Raw genomic sequence first — 15427 nt, 5'->3', positions numbered from 1 at the left:
AGAGTGGAGGGGGTGGATGGATTGGGACTTGGCTCATTGTGTCTATCTCGGGTTGATTGCTTTACCGGTGGTTGATTGGTGGCCACTCAACTCAAGAACATAATGGAGTGTACCTCTTCTCTACGGAGAGAATCATTAGCACATGGTGATCTGTCTCTTTCAATCTGTTTCCTACTTATATCTCGCTCTCCCAAGCTTTCTTGGCATGAGAGGGACAATCCAATGCAATACAACAGACAATCGTAATGACCTTTGGGTTTCCTGTCCTGTCCTCAATAGTCTGTAGATGGCCATTCCAGAAGGACATTACTTCCTGGCTGTTCTTTCCAGCATAGCCAGATAGTGGCCACCACCCTATTGTCTTTGTGCTTCAACATGGCGTCCAGCTAGTGTCTTTATATGGTAGCCATATATGGTGATTGATGATGACAATATCCTGTCCTCTGTGTGCAGGTACTGCAGCACCACCATAGAGATACATTATATCTCTGTGCCAAATTCGCTCTCTTTCTCTATGGTTCTGTTGACTGATGAAACACCCTCTCCTCTATGTACAGGTACTACGGCGCCACCATCCTGCAGATGTCGGGAGTGCGGGATGACAAGCTGGCCATCTGGTTGGCCGGGGTCACAGCCTTCACCAACTTTCTGTTCACCCTCCTGGGGGTGTGGCTAGTGGAGAGGGTTGGCCGCAGGAAACTCACACTGGGGAGCATCATCGGTAAGGGTCAGAGGGTCAGGGTAAAGATAAATGTATGGATTCTGATGATTCAGAGACACATTTAGCGTGTGTGAATTGATGATATATTGGATCCCAGTATGCGTTTGCCAGTTAGTTCCACAGACAGATTTGAATGGAATTACATGGACTACGTGAAATTACAGTATTACATGAAATTGTAATACATGTAACTAAACAGACAGTAGTAGTAACCCATATTCTGTGCAAAGCAGTACACTGTTTGGTTAGACTGTATGTGTTTTCTCCTAGGAACATGTCTGAGTCTGTCTCTGCTGGCTATTGGGTTTCTGCTGTCTGCCCAACACACCCCTCCTGTCACCCTCCACCCCACTTACCCCTCAATGGTCAACTCCACCTGCAACAGACACCTGTGAGTACTCCCTACTCTACTACTGTATTATACTGTACTCTATCTGCACTGTAGTCTACTGTCCAACACAATACTGTGTATTCCGTAATATTCTGAATATAATTACATTTCATGTTATGGGGGGCCTCCCGAGTGGCGCAGGGGTCTAAGGCACTGCATCGCAGTGCTTGAGGTGTCACTACAGACCTGAGGTTGATCCCAGCCTGTAACACAACCGGCTGTGACCGAGAGTCCCATAGGGTGGCGCACAATTGGCCCAGCGTCATCCGGGTTAAGGGAGGGTTTGGTCGGGGGGGGGGGCTTTACTTGATTCATCACGCTCTAGCGACTCCTTGTGGCAGGCCGGGCACCTGCAGGCTGACTTCGGTTGTCAGTTGAACGGTGTTTCCTCACAATGGGGCTGGCTTCCGGGTTAAGCGGGTGGGTGTTAAGGAGGACGCATGACTCAACCTTCGCCTCTCCCGAGCCCGTTGGGGAGTTGCAGTGAGGAGACAAGATCGTTATTGGATATGATGAAATTGGGGAGAAAAAGGGGGGTAAAAAACAAAATATATATTCTGAAGATAACATTGACATATATCCATCACTTTAATGTTACGTGCAGGAGTAAAAAAAAATGTCTCAATATGAACCTGAGCCACCATGAATTAAAACATGGTCACTAATGAGGGTGTTCTTATTGGGAGCCTCTCCAACAAAATCCAGGTAGAATCAGGAATTCCCCAGGGCAGCTCTTTAGGCCCCTTTCTTAAAAAAAACTTTACTAATGACATGCCACTGGCTTTGAGTAAAGCCAGTGTGTCTATGTATGCGGATAACTCAACACTATACACAACAGCTACCACAGCGACTGAAATGACAGTGACACTGAATGGCTGGCAAGGAATATGTTAGTCCTAAATATTTCAAAAACTTAAAGCATTGTATTTGGGACAAATCATTCACTAAACCCTAAACCTCAACTAAATCTAAATTAAGCGAGTTGTGGACATAACATATTGATACAACAGTAGCTAGCTAGGATGGGGAGAAGTCTGTCTATATTAAAGCACTGCTCTGCATTCTTAACAGCATTATTGACAATACACGTCCTACAGGCCCTAGTTTTGTCGCACCTGGACTACTGTTCAGTCAGTGGTTGTCTCAGTATGGCTGGCCCTTGGATGTACACAGAGAGCTAACATTAATAATATACATGCCAATCTCACCTGGCTCAAAGTGGAGGAGAGATTGACTTCATCACTACTTGTATTTGTGAGAGGTATTAACATGCTGAATGCCCCAATGCATACCACACAAGACATGCCACCAGAGGTCTTGTTACTGTCCCCAATTCTAGAACAGACTATGGGAGGCGCACAGTATTACATGGAACTCTATTCCACATCAAGTAACTCATGCAAGCAGTAAAATTAGATAAGAAAACAGGTTAAAAATACACCTTATGGAACAACGGGGACTGTGAAGCAACACAAACATAGACATATGCATACAAACACATGATAACATACGCACTATACACACACATTATAGATATGTGGTAGTAGGGTAGGGGCCTGAGGGCACACACTTAATATGTTGTGGAATCTCTTATAAATGTATTGTAATGTTTTTCAAATGTATAACTGGACTCCTGGAAGAGTAGGTGCTGCCTTTGCAGCAGCTAATGGGGATCCATAATAAATACAAATACAAAATGAACATTTTACAGGACCAATACGGTGTGTGGGTTTGTTTCTTAATCCATTTTCCTGTTCTTCCATCTAGGACTAAATTAATGTTATTATGCGATCTAATTGTACATGCTGTACATGTTTCTGAACACTTACCTAGCAGATTATTCCAATCTCTCTGCTCTGAGCGTTTAAAAAAAAATTCTATCAGGGGTTCATTTCAACTTTAACAACAGATTCCATTAGCGACAGTGCAACAGGGGTTGGGTCTCTGTTCTTGGAAAGGATGGAGAGAGATAGATAGAGTGAACGAGAGAGAAAGAGACCCTGTCTGCCTTCTGAAAGTCCATGCCACTCTCTGTCCTAATTTACACACCGGAGTGTACAAAACAGGAACACCTGCTCTTTCCATGACATAGACTGACCAGGTGAATCCAGGTGAAAGCTACGATCCCTTATTGATGTTACACTTCAATCAGTGTTGATGAAGGGGAGGACACAAGTTAAAGAATCATTTCTAAGCATTGGGCCAACTGTGACATGGACTGTGTGTGTGCCATTCAGAAGGTGAATGGGCAAGACAAAATATTTACAGTGTCTTCAGAAAGTATTCAGAGCCTTTGACTTTTTCCACATTTTGTTACGTTACGTCCTCATTCTAAATTGTTTAAATTGTTTTTTCCCTCATCAATCTGCACACAATACCTCACACTGATGAGCAAAAACAGGGGTTTTCAAATGTTTTGCTTATTTATTTTAAAAAATATCACATTTACATAAGTATTCAGACCCTTTACTCAGTACTTTGTTGAAGCACCTTTGGCAGAGATTACAGTATTGAGTCTTCTTGGGTATGATGCTACAAGCTTGGCACACCTGATGCTACAAGCTTGGCACACCACATCACTTCCGTGGCCTGCTCTTTATGTGTTCTTAAATGCTAGTAAAACGAAATGCATGCTCTTCAACCGATCGATGCCCACACCCACCCACCCGACAAGCATCACTACTCTGGACGGCTTTGACTTAGAATATGTGGACAACTATAAATACCTAGGTGTCTGGCTAGACTGTAAACTCTCCTTCCAGACACATATTAAGCATCTCCTATCCAAAATAAAATCTAGAATCGGCTTCCTATTTCGCAACAAAGCCTCCTTCACTCCTGCTGCCAAACATACCACTGTAAAACTGACTATCCTACCAATCCTTGACTTCGGCGATGTCATTTAGAAAATAGCCTCCAACACTCTACTCAGCAAATTAGATGCAGTCTATCACAGTTCCATCTGTTTTGTCACCAAAGCCCCATATATTACCCACCACTGCGACCTGTATGCTCTCGTTGGCTGGTCCTCGCTACATATTCGTTGCCAAACCCATTGGCTCCAGGTCATCTATAAGTCTTTGCTCGGTAAAGCTCCACCTTATCTCAGCTCACTGGTCACCATAGCAACACCCACCCGTAGCATGCGCTCCAGCAGGTATATTTCACTGGTCATCCCCAAAGCCAACACCTATTTGGCCACCTTTCCTTCCAGTTCTCTGCTTCCAATAAATGGAACAAATTGCAACATCACTGAAGTTGGAGACTTATATCTCCCTCACTAACTTTAAGCATCAGCTGTCAGAGTAGCTTACCAATCGCTGCAACTGTACACAGCCCATCTGTAAATAGCCCATCCAACCAACCTCATCCCATATTTGTTTTTGTTTTTCTGCTCTTTTGCACACCAGTATTTCTACTTGTACATCCTCATCTGCACATCTATCACTCCAGTGTTTAATTGCTAAATTGTAATTACTTCGCCACTATGGCCTATTTATTGCCTTACCTCCTTACTTCATTTGCACTAACTGTTTACAGATTTTTGTATTGTGTTATTGACTGTACGTTTGTTTATCCCATGTGTAATTCTGTGTTGTTGTTTTTGTCGCACTACTTTGCTTTATCTTGGCCAGGTAGCAGTTGTAAATGAGAACTTGCTATCAACTGGCCTACCTGGTTAAATAAAGGTGAAATCTCTGCAGATCCTCTCAAGCTCTGTCAGGTTGGATGGGGAGCATTGCTGACAGCTGTTTTCAGGTATCTCCAGAGATGTTCAAGTCCGGGCTCTGGCTGGGCCAATCAAGGACATTCAGAGACTTGTCCCCAAAGCCACTCCTGCGTTGTCTTGGCTGTGTGCTTAGGGTCGTTGTCCTGTTGGAAGGTATACCTTCACCCCGGTATGAGGTCCTGAGCACTCTGGAGCATGTTTTCATCAAGGATCTCTCTGTACTTTGCTCCGTTCATCTTTCCCTCGATCCTGACTAGTCTCCAAGTCCCTGCCGCTGAAAAACATCCCCACAGCATGGTGCTGCCACCATGCCTCACTGTAGGGATGGTGTCAGGTTCCTCCAGACGTGACATTTGGCATTCAGGCTAAAGAGTTCAATATCGGTTTCTTCAGACCAGAGAATCTTGTTTAGGTGCCAAGACCCTTCTCCCTCGAATGCTCAGTTTGGCCAGCTCTATGAAGAGGTGGTTCCAAACTTCTTCCATTTAAGAATGATGGGAGGCCACTGGGTTCTTGGGAATTATCAATGCTGCAGACATTTCACAGCCCCAGATCTGTGCCTAGACAGAATCCTGTCTCAGAGCTCGACAGAAAATTAATTAATGGCTTGGTTTCTGCTCTGTCATGCACTGTCAACTGTGGGATCTTATATAGACAGGTGTGCGCCTTTCCAAATAATGTCCAATCAATTGAATGTACCACAGGTGGACTCCAATCAAGTTGTAGAAACATCTCAAGGATGATCAATGGAAACAGGATGCATCTGAGCTCAATTTTGAGTCTCATAGCAAAGGGCCTGAATACTTATGTAAATAATGTATGTTTTTTAATTTATTTTTTATAAATTAGCAAACATTCAGTTTTTATGAGGTGTTGTATGTAGATTGCTGAGATTATTATTATTTTTTAAATCCATTTTAGAATAAGGCTGTAACGTAACAAAATGTGGAAAGGTAAATGGGTCTGAATACTTTCTGAAGGCACCATAAGCGCCTTGGAATGGGGTATGGTAGGAGGTGCCAGGCACAGTGTGTCAAGAACTGCAACCCTGCTGGGGTTTTCACATTCAACAGTTTCCCGTGTGTATCAAGAATGATTCACCAACCAAAGGACATCCAGCCAACTTGACACAACAGTGGGAGGCATTGGAGTCAACATGGACCAGCATCCCAGTGGAATGCTTTCTACATCTTGTAAAGTCCATGCACTGACGAATTAAGGTTGTTCTCGGGGTAAAATGGGGTGAAACTCAATATTAGGAAGGTGTTCCTAATGTTTTGAACACTCTCTCGTCACTCAACAAACAAGACAGACTCATTTAAGACAGACTTGTCTTTAAGGCAGGTGGAATGAGGCTGCTGTTCTGTCATTAGAGCTACTCTCTGTGAATGAACACACTCTCTAAAATGGGTTTGCCCTATGCTCGCCGCACTACACACTCGCGCATGCACGCACATGGATGCACACACATAACACACACATAAATACATGCTCTCACACACACACACATAGATTATTCTCAAGTTATCAGAGTAAAGAGCTAAAGATAGCATCTTCTCCATTCACAGAGAGGAAAGGTGTTCCGTTATACCTCCTCGAGGATCTTGTCTCTGTATGTGACATCTCTGTCCAATCCTCCTCTGTGATCCCAGGCTGTGTGAGCCGTGTATGCTGGACCCGGCGTGTGGCTTCTGTTACCGTGAGAACAGCACGGCTCTGTTCGCCTCATCCTGTGTACCTGTCAATACAGCCTCCACAGAGAAGGCAGCCTGGGGCAGGTGAGCTACAGGAGGCACTAAGGGGAGGGAGTGTGTGGTTGTGCATAGGGCAACAGGGGGGCAGGTGAGTCATAGAATGCGCTCTGTGTGTGGGTTTATTTGTTGTGCGTTTGTGAAGGGGATGGAGGGGGTTAGTAGATGGCGTTGAATAAGACTCCTTGAAGAAGGCTTGAGAAGTGGTTCTTCTGTAATTCTGTACTCATAGTACCTCTCCATCCATAACATAGCTACTGTTGCTACAGTACAATAGCTGTCTTGTACCATGTTATTCTAGGTGTTCCAACTCGACCCAGCTGAGAGTCCATACGTACTGGGCCTATAACTACTGTCCCACCTCCTACTCCTGGGTGGTCCTACTGGGTCTTGTTCTCTATCTGGCTTTCTTCGCCCCAGGTGAGAGAGACAACACTGATCTTTGTAGAGATTCAATGTATGTTGTATTTCACTTTCACCGTGGGGCAACTACTAACTAAGGAATCGCAGAATTAGGAAATGTGATATCTCATTTCAAGTTTGGCGTTAACCATGCATTGAGGTCATTTGGGTTTGATTTGTGTGCTTATAAGTCTCGATTCAGCAATGTTTGCATACTGAGGGGTAGTTGCTGTACTGTAGAGCTATTGTATGCCCTGTGTCATCCCTCTCCTTCCAGGTATGGGTCCGATGCCGTGGACAATCAACTCTGAAATTTACCCCCTGTGGGCCCGGAGCACAGGGAACGCCTGTTCAGCTGGAGTCAACTGGACGTTTAACTTCCTGGTCTCCCTCACCTTCCTCCATGTGGCTCAGAAACTCACCTACTACGGTAACACAGACACATCTTCCTCCACGTGGCCCAGTCCCTCACCTACTACGGTACAGACCGGCTAATCACGGATCAATACCCCCTTACAGGACATCCCCGATCAATCAACCTGAACAGCAGGCCTGCTTTTACTGCCGGATCTGACCTTTTGTTGGACATTTGATTAGTCTAGAGAGACTTGAGGTATCTTATGATAGGCTCAATGTGTAATGAATATAGTTTCATCATGTTTGAGTACTTGCTGTCATTAAATAAGGTGCAGTAGATACTGGATAGTGTTTGACAGAATTGTACACTGTTTGCAGACTAGAACGGAACTCTGCTGTCAGTACAGGAAAACCTCTGGGCCCTTCCTGGTCAAGTCACATATGGTAGTCAGGGAAAAACTGTAGGCCCTAATAATGACTGACAGACGATGTGTTGTTGATTGTGTATTTGTTGTGATCGTTATTTCCCAGGAGCGTTTTTCCTTTACTCCAGCCTGGCTCTGCTTGGGTTCTTCTTCATCTACGGCTGTCTGCCTGAGACTAAGGGCCGGAGGCTGGAGGAGATTGAGTCCCTGTTCGACAACCAGCTGTGCTCCTGCGGGGCCACGGACTCTGACGAGGACCGGCAGGTGGAGTACATCAGGGTGAAGGGGAGCAACTACCACCTCTCTGATAACGATGCCTCCGACGTGGAGTAGCCCTCGCCCGTGTGCCAGCCTGTCTGTGCTTTCGTGCCAACTCACTGTCACTCATTGTCATGCCAAATAATGGCTTGACGATGACAGCCATGGAGTTTGCAAGAGCACAAACAGATCTGGGACCAGGCTAAAGTAGCCCAGTCTAGTTTGTAACTTTGGCCCTGGATATTGTCTCTGTTCTCTCATCTCAGAAAGTGTGTATCAAGTGACTCAGAGCAGGAGTGTTGATTTAGGATCAGTTTAGCCTTTTAGATCATAGTGAATGATATTACATGGACCGGAAGCTTGATACATGTACATACAGCCCCTGATCTGCATCCTCCCCGAGTCCTCGTCTCTGGTTTGCCTCACAGCCACGTAGGTTACGTTGCGCCATCTTTTTCACGGACAGGGTAGCTCTTTGTAACACGTGAGTTACTTGCACATTTGATTTAGCCTATTTAATGTTGTAGATATATCTATAGTTTGATGAGAATCTCCTTTTTGATTTAAAAACCATCACGTGAATAGTATTAAGCATACATTACATTCATATATATATATATCCTCAGCATTTAGACATCCGTTTTACTGTTCATCTGTCGCATGATTATGAATTTCCACATATGTGAGGCAGACCAACTACGATTAACAAAACTATTGCCATTTTCCTCACATAAAACCATATGATTAGAGATACAACCTCTTCACAACAAAACCTTATTGTAGGAGGCCAAACGTCCACCAAAAGTGTTAAATTCAGAGCGAGGGGTTGTAATATATAGTGTTGATACCAGGATGCCTTTCTATATGAAACACAACTCAGTACAATATTGTCTCAGCTTGTCTGTAGCATCGCAAACGGGGTGTCCAGACACTAGTAATACACCTGGGCTCTACGTCCCAAACGGCACCCTATTCCCTATATAGTGCACTACTTTTTAACTAGAGCCTTATGGGCCTTGGTCAAAAGTAGTGCACTATAAAGGGAATAGCATGCCATTTGAGACGCACACTGGTCTCCATCTAATGATGAAGTTCAGTCTTGCTTTGCAGTTTGTTTAATCATGTTGGTTGTAAAGCTACAGTAGCACATGACCTGCCTCTGTTTTCTCATTAGTAAACCTATGAATTATTAGGTTATTTATTCTAATGTATTTTACCCATGATGTCGGTGCCTGTACTGAAGTGAAATGTATGAAGGAGTCGTGATGATAGCCTTTTTTTATTTTATTTCAGAAGTTGCACAAATTTTTTTATTGATAAATGTTGACGAGACTATTCATTGGGTTACTCAGACCACCAGAGAGAATACCCATACATTGAAATGGACAGTTTAGTCAGTTAATGTTACACACATAGTTGCCCTTTGGGGAAACAATGTCAGAAAGAATGTCCTATTTCGTCTCCATTTTACGTTGTGTCTTCCTCCACCGCCTTACGTACAAATCGCAATGCATTACTCTACACGTGAAAGAGCCGGGGTTCTCGTGTTCTAAAGGGTCGAGGAGTACTGTACTGTACTTGCTCATGTCGTTTTATATAGCGTTAAACTATGTAAGGTGACACATTTTTAGTTGAGTACTTGAGTACACAAGATTTGTGTGTAGCAGACTCTGGTTGAAAGTGGTCAACATAACGTCGCTGAGAATATGTCTGTGTGTTACTGTCAGTGACAAAACCAGATAGCTACTATTGTGAATTCAAATATGATTTTCTCTAGACTGAAATGAAATGACAGCATTTCAAGTTATCACTAGGTGTGTTTTGCCAGTTCATTGGAACAACAGTATCAATATTGAGATTATTGACTATTTATGATCAATTATTTGAGCATTTGATTAGAAATGTGATTAGCAAAGAGAGGATACTATAAATAGGACTAAACTGGAGGTTCACTGGAAGACGGAATAACGTTTTGCTTTTATTATCACAGATAGTTGGTGTTTTTTTTTTTTAGAGAGAAACAACTCTTTATCGCACATCCCCGTCACAGAGGCGACAACACGGTCGTCATGTAACAAACATGTAAATGAGATGGTGTCAAACAGGTTATTCGATGTGTTTGTGGTTTCTAGAATGCACTTTTGATTTTTAAGACGGTCACAACCGCTTGCCAACCCATCATGGTATTATTATATTGCCTTCTTTGCTTTAACTCCTAAATGGGGTCATCCAATTGTGGTTTTATGGTGAACGGGTGCAATTTTTTTCTATGTGAAAACAAATGAAGTGCAGTGTTTCTATTCTAGGTTATGAAGAAGAACTAGTGAAGATTTAAAACAAATATTTATCCAGCGCTGTATGGTATACCTTTGATTATTGTTGCTGTAAACGTTTTGCTAGAATTTATATTCTATCAAAGTAAATATATTCATGAGAATCTTGAACACTTGAATATGTATCGGGGGAAAATAAATAAACGGATTATCTTGCAATGTCTGGCTTTCGTTTTAATGTAGAATCCACAAGGGCATTGTTATAAATGTTGAAATATGCAGAAACAGATCCTGTGGTAAAGGGGATGTACTGTAGTTGCTAGGGTTGTTCACAACTCTTAAAAGGGATACGTCGGGTTTTGACCTCCCGTCCTCTCCTGTCCTCCCCACCTCTCTCCTCTCCTTCCCGTTTCACTAATCTTTTTTCCTCTGCTTCAGCATGAGCAGAACGCCTGCTCTTTCCTGAAGTGTCTCAACCTCCTCTGAAAGCCTGTTAACTATGCTCTCAGCAGTGACCTCCTTTTCTCCTCTCTCTCTCTCTCATCTGGAAGGTCTCCTCTAAGAGGAACATTCTGAACAGGGTCCTTCCTGTACCTCTTATTCTTCTTCCTGTCCTTTATGCTGCAGCTGCTTACCTCTCAAGTCTGGATGGAAGAGAGAAAAAACATCATTAGGGAGCAACATCCATTTTCAAAATACCACTGAAAATAACAAAAAAAAATACCACCACCCTGAATCTTGGTCCGTAAGAAAACTGCAACAAACTGTACGGAAGAATGCCAACATATACAGATCAGAGTAGATATTACTGCAGTATAACGTGTGCTTATTACACCCATTTACTAGCTTTACTTTCAATCGATTGCCTATGATAAATTACACCACATATTTTGTTGTTTGCATTGATTTGTCTATATTCGGCTACACTGATTTGTTAATTACATCAAACATTTGCTATTCATACCTTTTACATCATTGGTGACGAGGGGAGCGTCTAGTACAGAGGTAGTGGGTCTCTGAATGCACTCTATTCTCCGTGTTAGTCTTACGACACTTGTTTAAAGGGATGATTGATGGGTGGTGCCCAGGTCCAGCCTTGAGCTCTCTGGCTGTTGATTTTCTCCAGGGCGTGTGCTCTTCTCCCTCCCTCCTGGATCTGTCTGATAATGCTGTCTGTCTGTCTGCTGTCTCATAGACTCATCTCTGTGACGGGCCTGCCCTCTGTTGGCTGGGATCGGTATGACATTTTAAGCAGAATAGTTGTGGGATTCAGAGTCCACGAGGTTGTTCTCTTTACACTCAAGTCCAGAAACTGCACCGAGTTGAAACATCCGATGTTGGACATTTCGAGGTGATGTTGGTGACAGTCTGTGTCCCCATTCTCGTGTTTCTTGTGTTGCTTGTGTTCTGGTGGCTGCCATTTTTGTTGGTGAACCGCAGAGCTCTGTGATTCAGACAGAGGACGAGGTGGGACGTACCGATCGCCTATAACCCTAGCCTGGCTGTTACTGTCATCTGTAACTACACAGCCTGACCGTCTCTCTCTGTGCAGTCGGAGCTCTCCAACGCTCTCTGGTCTCTATGACCGCTCTGGCCGTTTCCACAGTTCCCTGTGCATTGAGGCCTAGTGGGTGGGGTGTAAGGTCTGGGTTGAGACGGAGGGTGACCCCGTTGTTGTGTGTTCCAATGTGATGAGGCCTTGGCTGAGGACAGGGATCTCTTCACAACAGGACCTCTCTGAATGTGCCTGTGAGGATCCACCCTGGTGACACTGGTGATAATCATCCACCTCCTGATATGACATTTAAAGATTAGTATGAACATATGTAGCCCGAGTCCCAGATCTGTTTGTGCTGTCTTGTCAACTCCATTGCTGTCATTGTCACACTAAGAAATATGTTGATATTACCATGTAAAATGCAAAGCGGTTACTATGCAACAACGTGTTCTTAAACAGTAATTACGCAGACTTATAAGAGCAACTAAATGTAAAGTGTTACAAATAATGAATTTACAAGTCAGTCATGGTAGGCCTATGTGATCTATGGGAAATCAAAGCAGTCCCTTACAGTACATTAGCCGAAGCAGATGTAAACAGTATTATCTGTTGTTTACTTACGTCATCATTCGAGTCGGAACTAAAGCAACCTCCCTCTTGGGAGAGTAACTGGGCGATGATTCACAGCATTCCTTAGGACCATGGTGAGTGTTTGCAGGACAAGCTGAAGACACGTCTGCAGGTAAGTCTCCACCGGGGGCTGCGTCCCAAATGACACCCTATTATTCCTCATGTGGCACTATATAGGGAATAGGGTGCCACTTGGGACTCGGCCTATCAGTGTCAGACACAGGTGGTGAACAGCAGGTGATTTTCGATATGGAGTGTGGAAACTTACATGAGCTGACATCAGTGCAGTTGGAAACCTGTTGGAATACAGACGTAACAACGAAACAGGCTGGCCTTCACCATATTAACACATTTCCCCCTTACCTTTACCTATTATCATACCCTAATCAGGTCCCGTGGCTCAGTTGGTAGAGCATGGTACTTGCAATGCCAGGATAGTGGGTTGAATTCCCAGGATCACCCGCATGACTCTAAGTCGCTTTGGATAAAAACGTCTGCTGAATGGTACTGCGTTATATCATCATCACTGTTCAGCTCTGAAATTATTCCAATTCTGCCACTAGGTGGCATTAGACACCTGATGTAATGCTGCTGCCTGTAATTACATGAGTCAAGAAATCAGGTTCAGGGCCTCGGCTCTGCGGTTCATTCACATCTCTGGTAGACGTTGTCGGTACTTCCTCCTTGAGATATATCTTAGGCATACCCTTCTTAAAATTAGCTGCTGGGACGAATTGACATACATACAGTACCAGTCAAAAGCTTGGACACACCTACTCATTCAAGGGTTTTTTTCTTTATTTGTACTATTTTATACATTGTAGAATAATAGTGTAGACATCAAAACTATGAAATAACACATATGGTGAAGCTGGTTGAGAGAATACCAAGAGTGTGCAACGCTGTCATCAAGGCAAAGGGTGGCTCCTTTGAAGAATCTCAAATATTTGTTTGACACTTTTTTTGGTTACTACATGATTCCATATGTGTTATTTCATAGTTTTGACGTCTTCACTATTGTTCTACAGTGTAAAAATAAAGAAAAACCATGGAATGAGTAGGTGTGTCCAAACTTTTGACTGCTACTGTATGTCAGTAAAGAGAGATTGACAAACTTTCTCCAAAAACACGTATCATAGTTTTTAGTGAAGGGAAATTATTAATAGCCTACATAATGCACACTGGACAGTGCCTGCGTAGCAAATGGTACCTTATTACCTACAAAGTGCTATACTTCTGACCAGAGCCCTATGCGACCTGTTCAAAAGTAGTGCACTATATAGGGCATGGGGTGCCATTTGGGATGCACAGGTACCTTCACTTCCATAATCCTCATTACTGCAGGCCCTGAAGAGTGCTTTGTTGTGTTGCTCTTCACTCTCTATTTGGTTGACGGAGAACTCCGTTGTCTGATTTTTGTGAGAGAACTTCAAGATGTGGTCTTTGCCCTCAGATTGGTTGATAGAGAACCCCACTATGTGCATGTCTGACATGTTTGATTCCAGCACTGGTAAGAGCTGAGAGCAACGATCAATGAACCAGCCAAATGTCACAAGGTTGAGTCATCATTTCCATAAAGCTGACTGTATCTGTAAGTTCAGAAATATGGTAAAAAAGAGTACTAGTGATGTGAGGTGATGTATTTGTGTTGTCAGAAAAGACGAATCAGTGTGAGTAAACGTGACTGACCTGTCTACACTTGAATCCATCAGGAATGCAGTGCTTTCTCTTTCTAGCAGCCTGGACACTAAAATACATCAGTAGTACAATACCGTTATTGCAAATACTTAGATGAGCTACTGTTTCACTTTTCCTCCTAGAATGATTCTATAATTTATTGATTATATATATATATATATATATATATATATATATATAGCCATACCTGTACAAAGGCTGGCTCTCCACAAGGGAAAGACGTGAGGGGGAGCAAGGGCTTATGGGTAACTTCAGGGGCCCCTCCTTCATTGACTTCGGTCCTCCCTTATCATCAGTGATGCGAGTTATCTTTGGCTGATCTGGAATAAACCAAGTTATTGTTGTGGGTGGGATCCTTTTTCAATGTTATTAGTATGTATCCATAATCTATAGATGTCTATCTGAACTCACCATTGTTTTATTCTTTGCAGCAATCTGGTTTACTATGAATGAAGTCGCCAGGTACATACATGTACTTCCAGAGCTGGCTCCTTCACATGAGGTTGGTATTCCTAAGGTTTTCATCTTTCTCTGCATTTTCTTCTTTTCAAAGAATTCCTGAATATATGTGGGCATATGTATTATCATGTCACATATACTGTATTATAATATATACAATATGGTACCTTATTTACCCTCTGCTTTTTCATGTCATGTCTCATCATAAAACCAGTTCCTGTAACGTTAATATTCATAATGAAAAATCAAGTTCAAATTGATCTTAAAAAGGGGGTCAAGAGAATATATTTGTTAAATAGTAACAATTATAATGTTATCTGACAAAGAAATAGAAAGTTAATGTTGAATATTCGCTAACAAGCAGTTTTTTTTTCTAAAACTTGTTCCACCCAGACTGTCAACAAGTAACGTTAACGTTACATCTGTAAAAGTGCTAACGAGGTTAACGTTAGCTAGCTAGCTGTCAAACTCCGCTTGAACCACCGACCCAATTCACTTTGCCCAGTAAAATCAGACAGACAAAAAAAATAATAATTGGGACATATATTTTATCATCACAAAAAAATGTATCTAACAGCATACGGTAGTTGATAGTTTTTATGAAACCTAGCTAGCTAGCTACTAGTGAAACGTTCTCATCAAGTAGCCGATTAATAATTAATAATGATGCTTCAGTTTGAGGTGAGAGAGAGGTACAAAGATGCAGGAGCCAAGCCAACAGACAAATACATGACATAGCTACTATGTCCCTCTCAAAGACGAGAGAGGCGTTCGTTGTAACCACGTTACTACACTCAATGACAAAATATAGTCACAATACAGTGTGTGTGTATA

General features: G+C 42.8%; 1 protein-coding gene across 1 annotated transcript in view; it reads left to right on the top strand.

Moving 5' to 3' along the window:
* Window positions 1-8957, top strand: part of LOC139392900 (proton myo-inositol cotransporter-like) — a 63729-nt gene extending 54772 nt beyond the window's left edge. The window contains exons 5-10 of the mRNA XM_071141223.1: window positions 558-721; window positions 992-1112; window positions 6495-6620; window positions 6895-7013; window positions 7273-7425; window positions 7884-8957. Coding sequence (XP_070997324.1) covers window positions 558-721; window positions 992-1112; window positions 6495-6620; window positions 6895-7013; window positions 7273-7425; window positions 7884-8110 — 910 coding nt within the window. The 3' untranslated portion in view covers window positions 8111-8957. The remainder of the gene's footprint in view (window positions 1-557; window positions 722-991; window positions 1113-6494; window positions 6621-6894; window positions 7014-7272; window positions 7426-7883) is intronic.
* The last annotated feature ends 6470 nt before the right edge of the window (window positions 8958-15427 follow it).

The sequence above is a fragment of the Oncorhynchus clarkii genome, chromosome 33 (assembly GCF_045791955.1).
Source record: "Oncorhynchus clarkii lewisi isolate Uvic-CL-2024 chromosome 33, UVic_Ocla_1.0, whole genome shotgun sequence".
NCBI lineage: Eukaryota > Metazoa > Chordata > Actinopteri > Salmoniformes > Salmonidae > Oncorhynchus > Oncorhynchus clarkii.
Note: the sequence above shows the minus strand (reverse complement) of the source record. Positions and strands in the feature narration are given on the sequence as shown.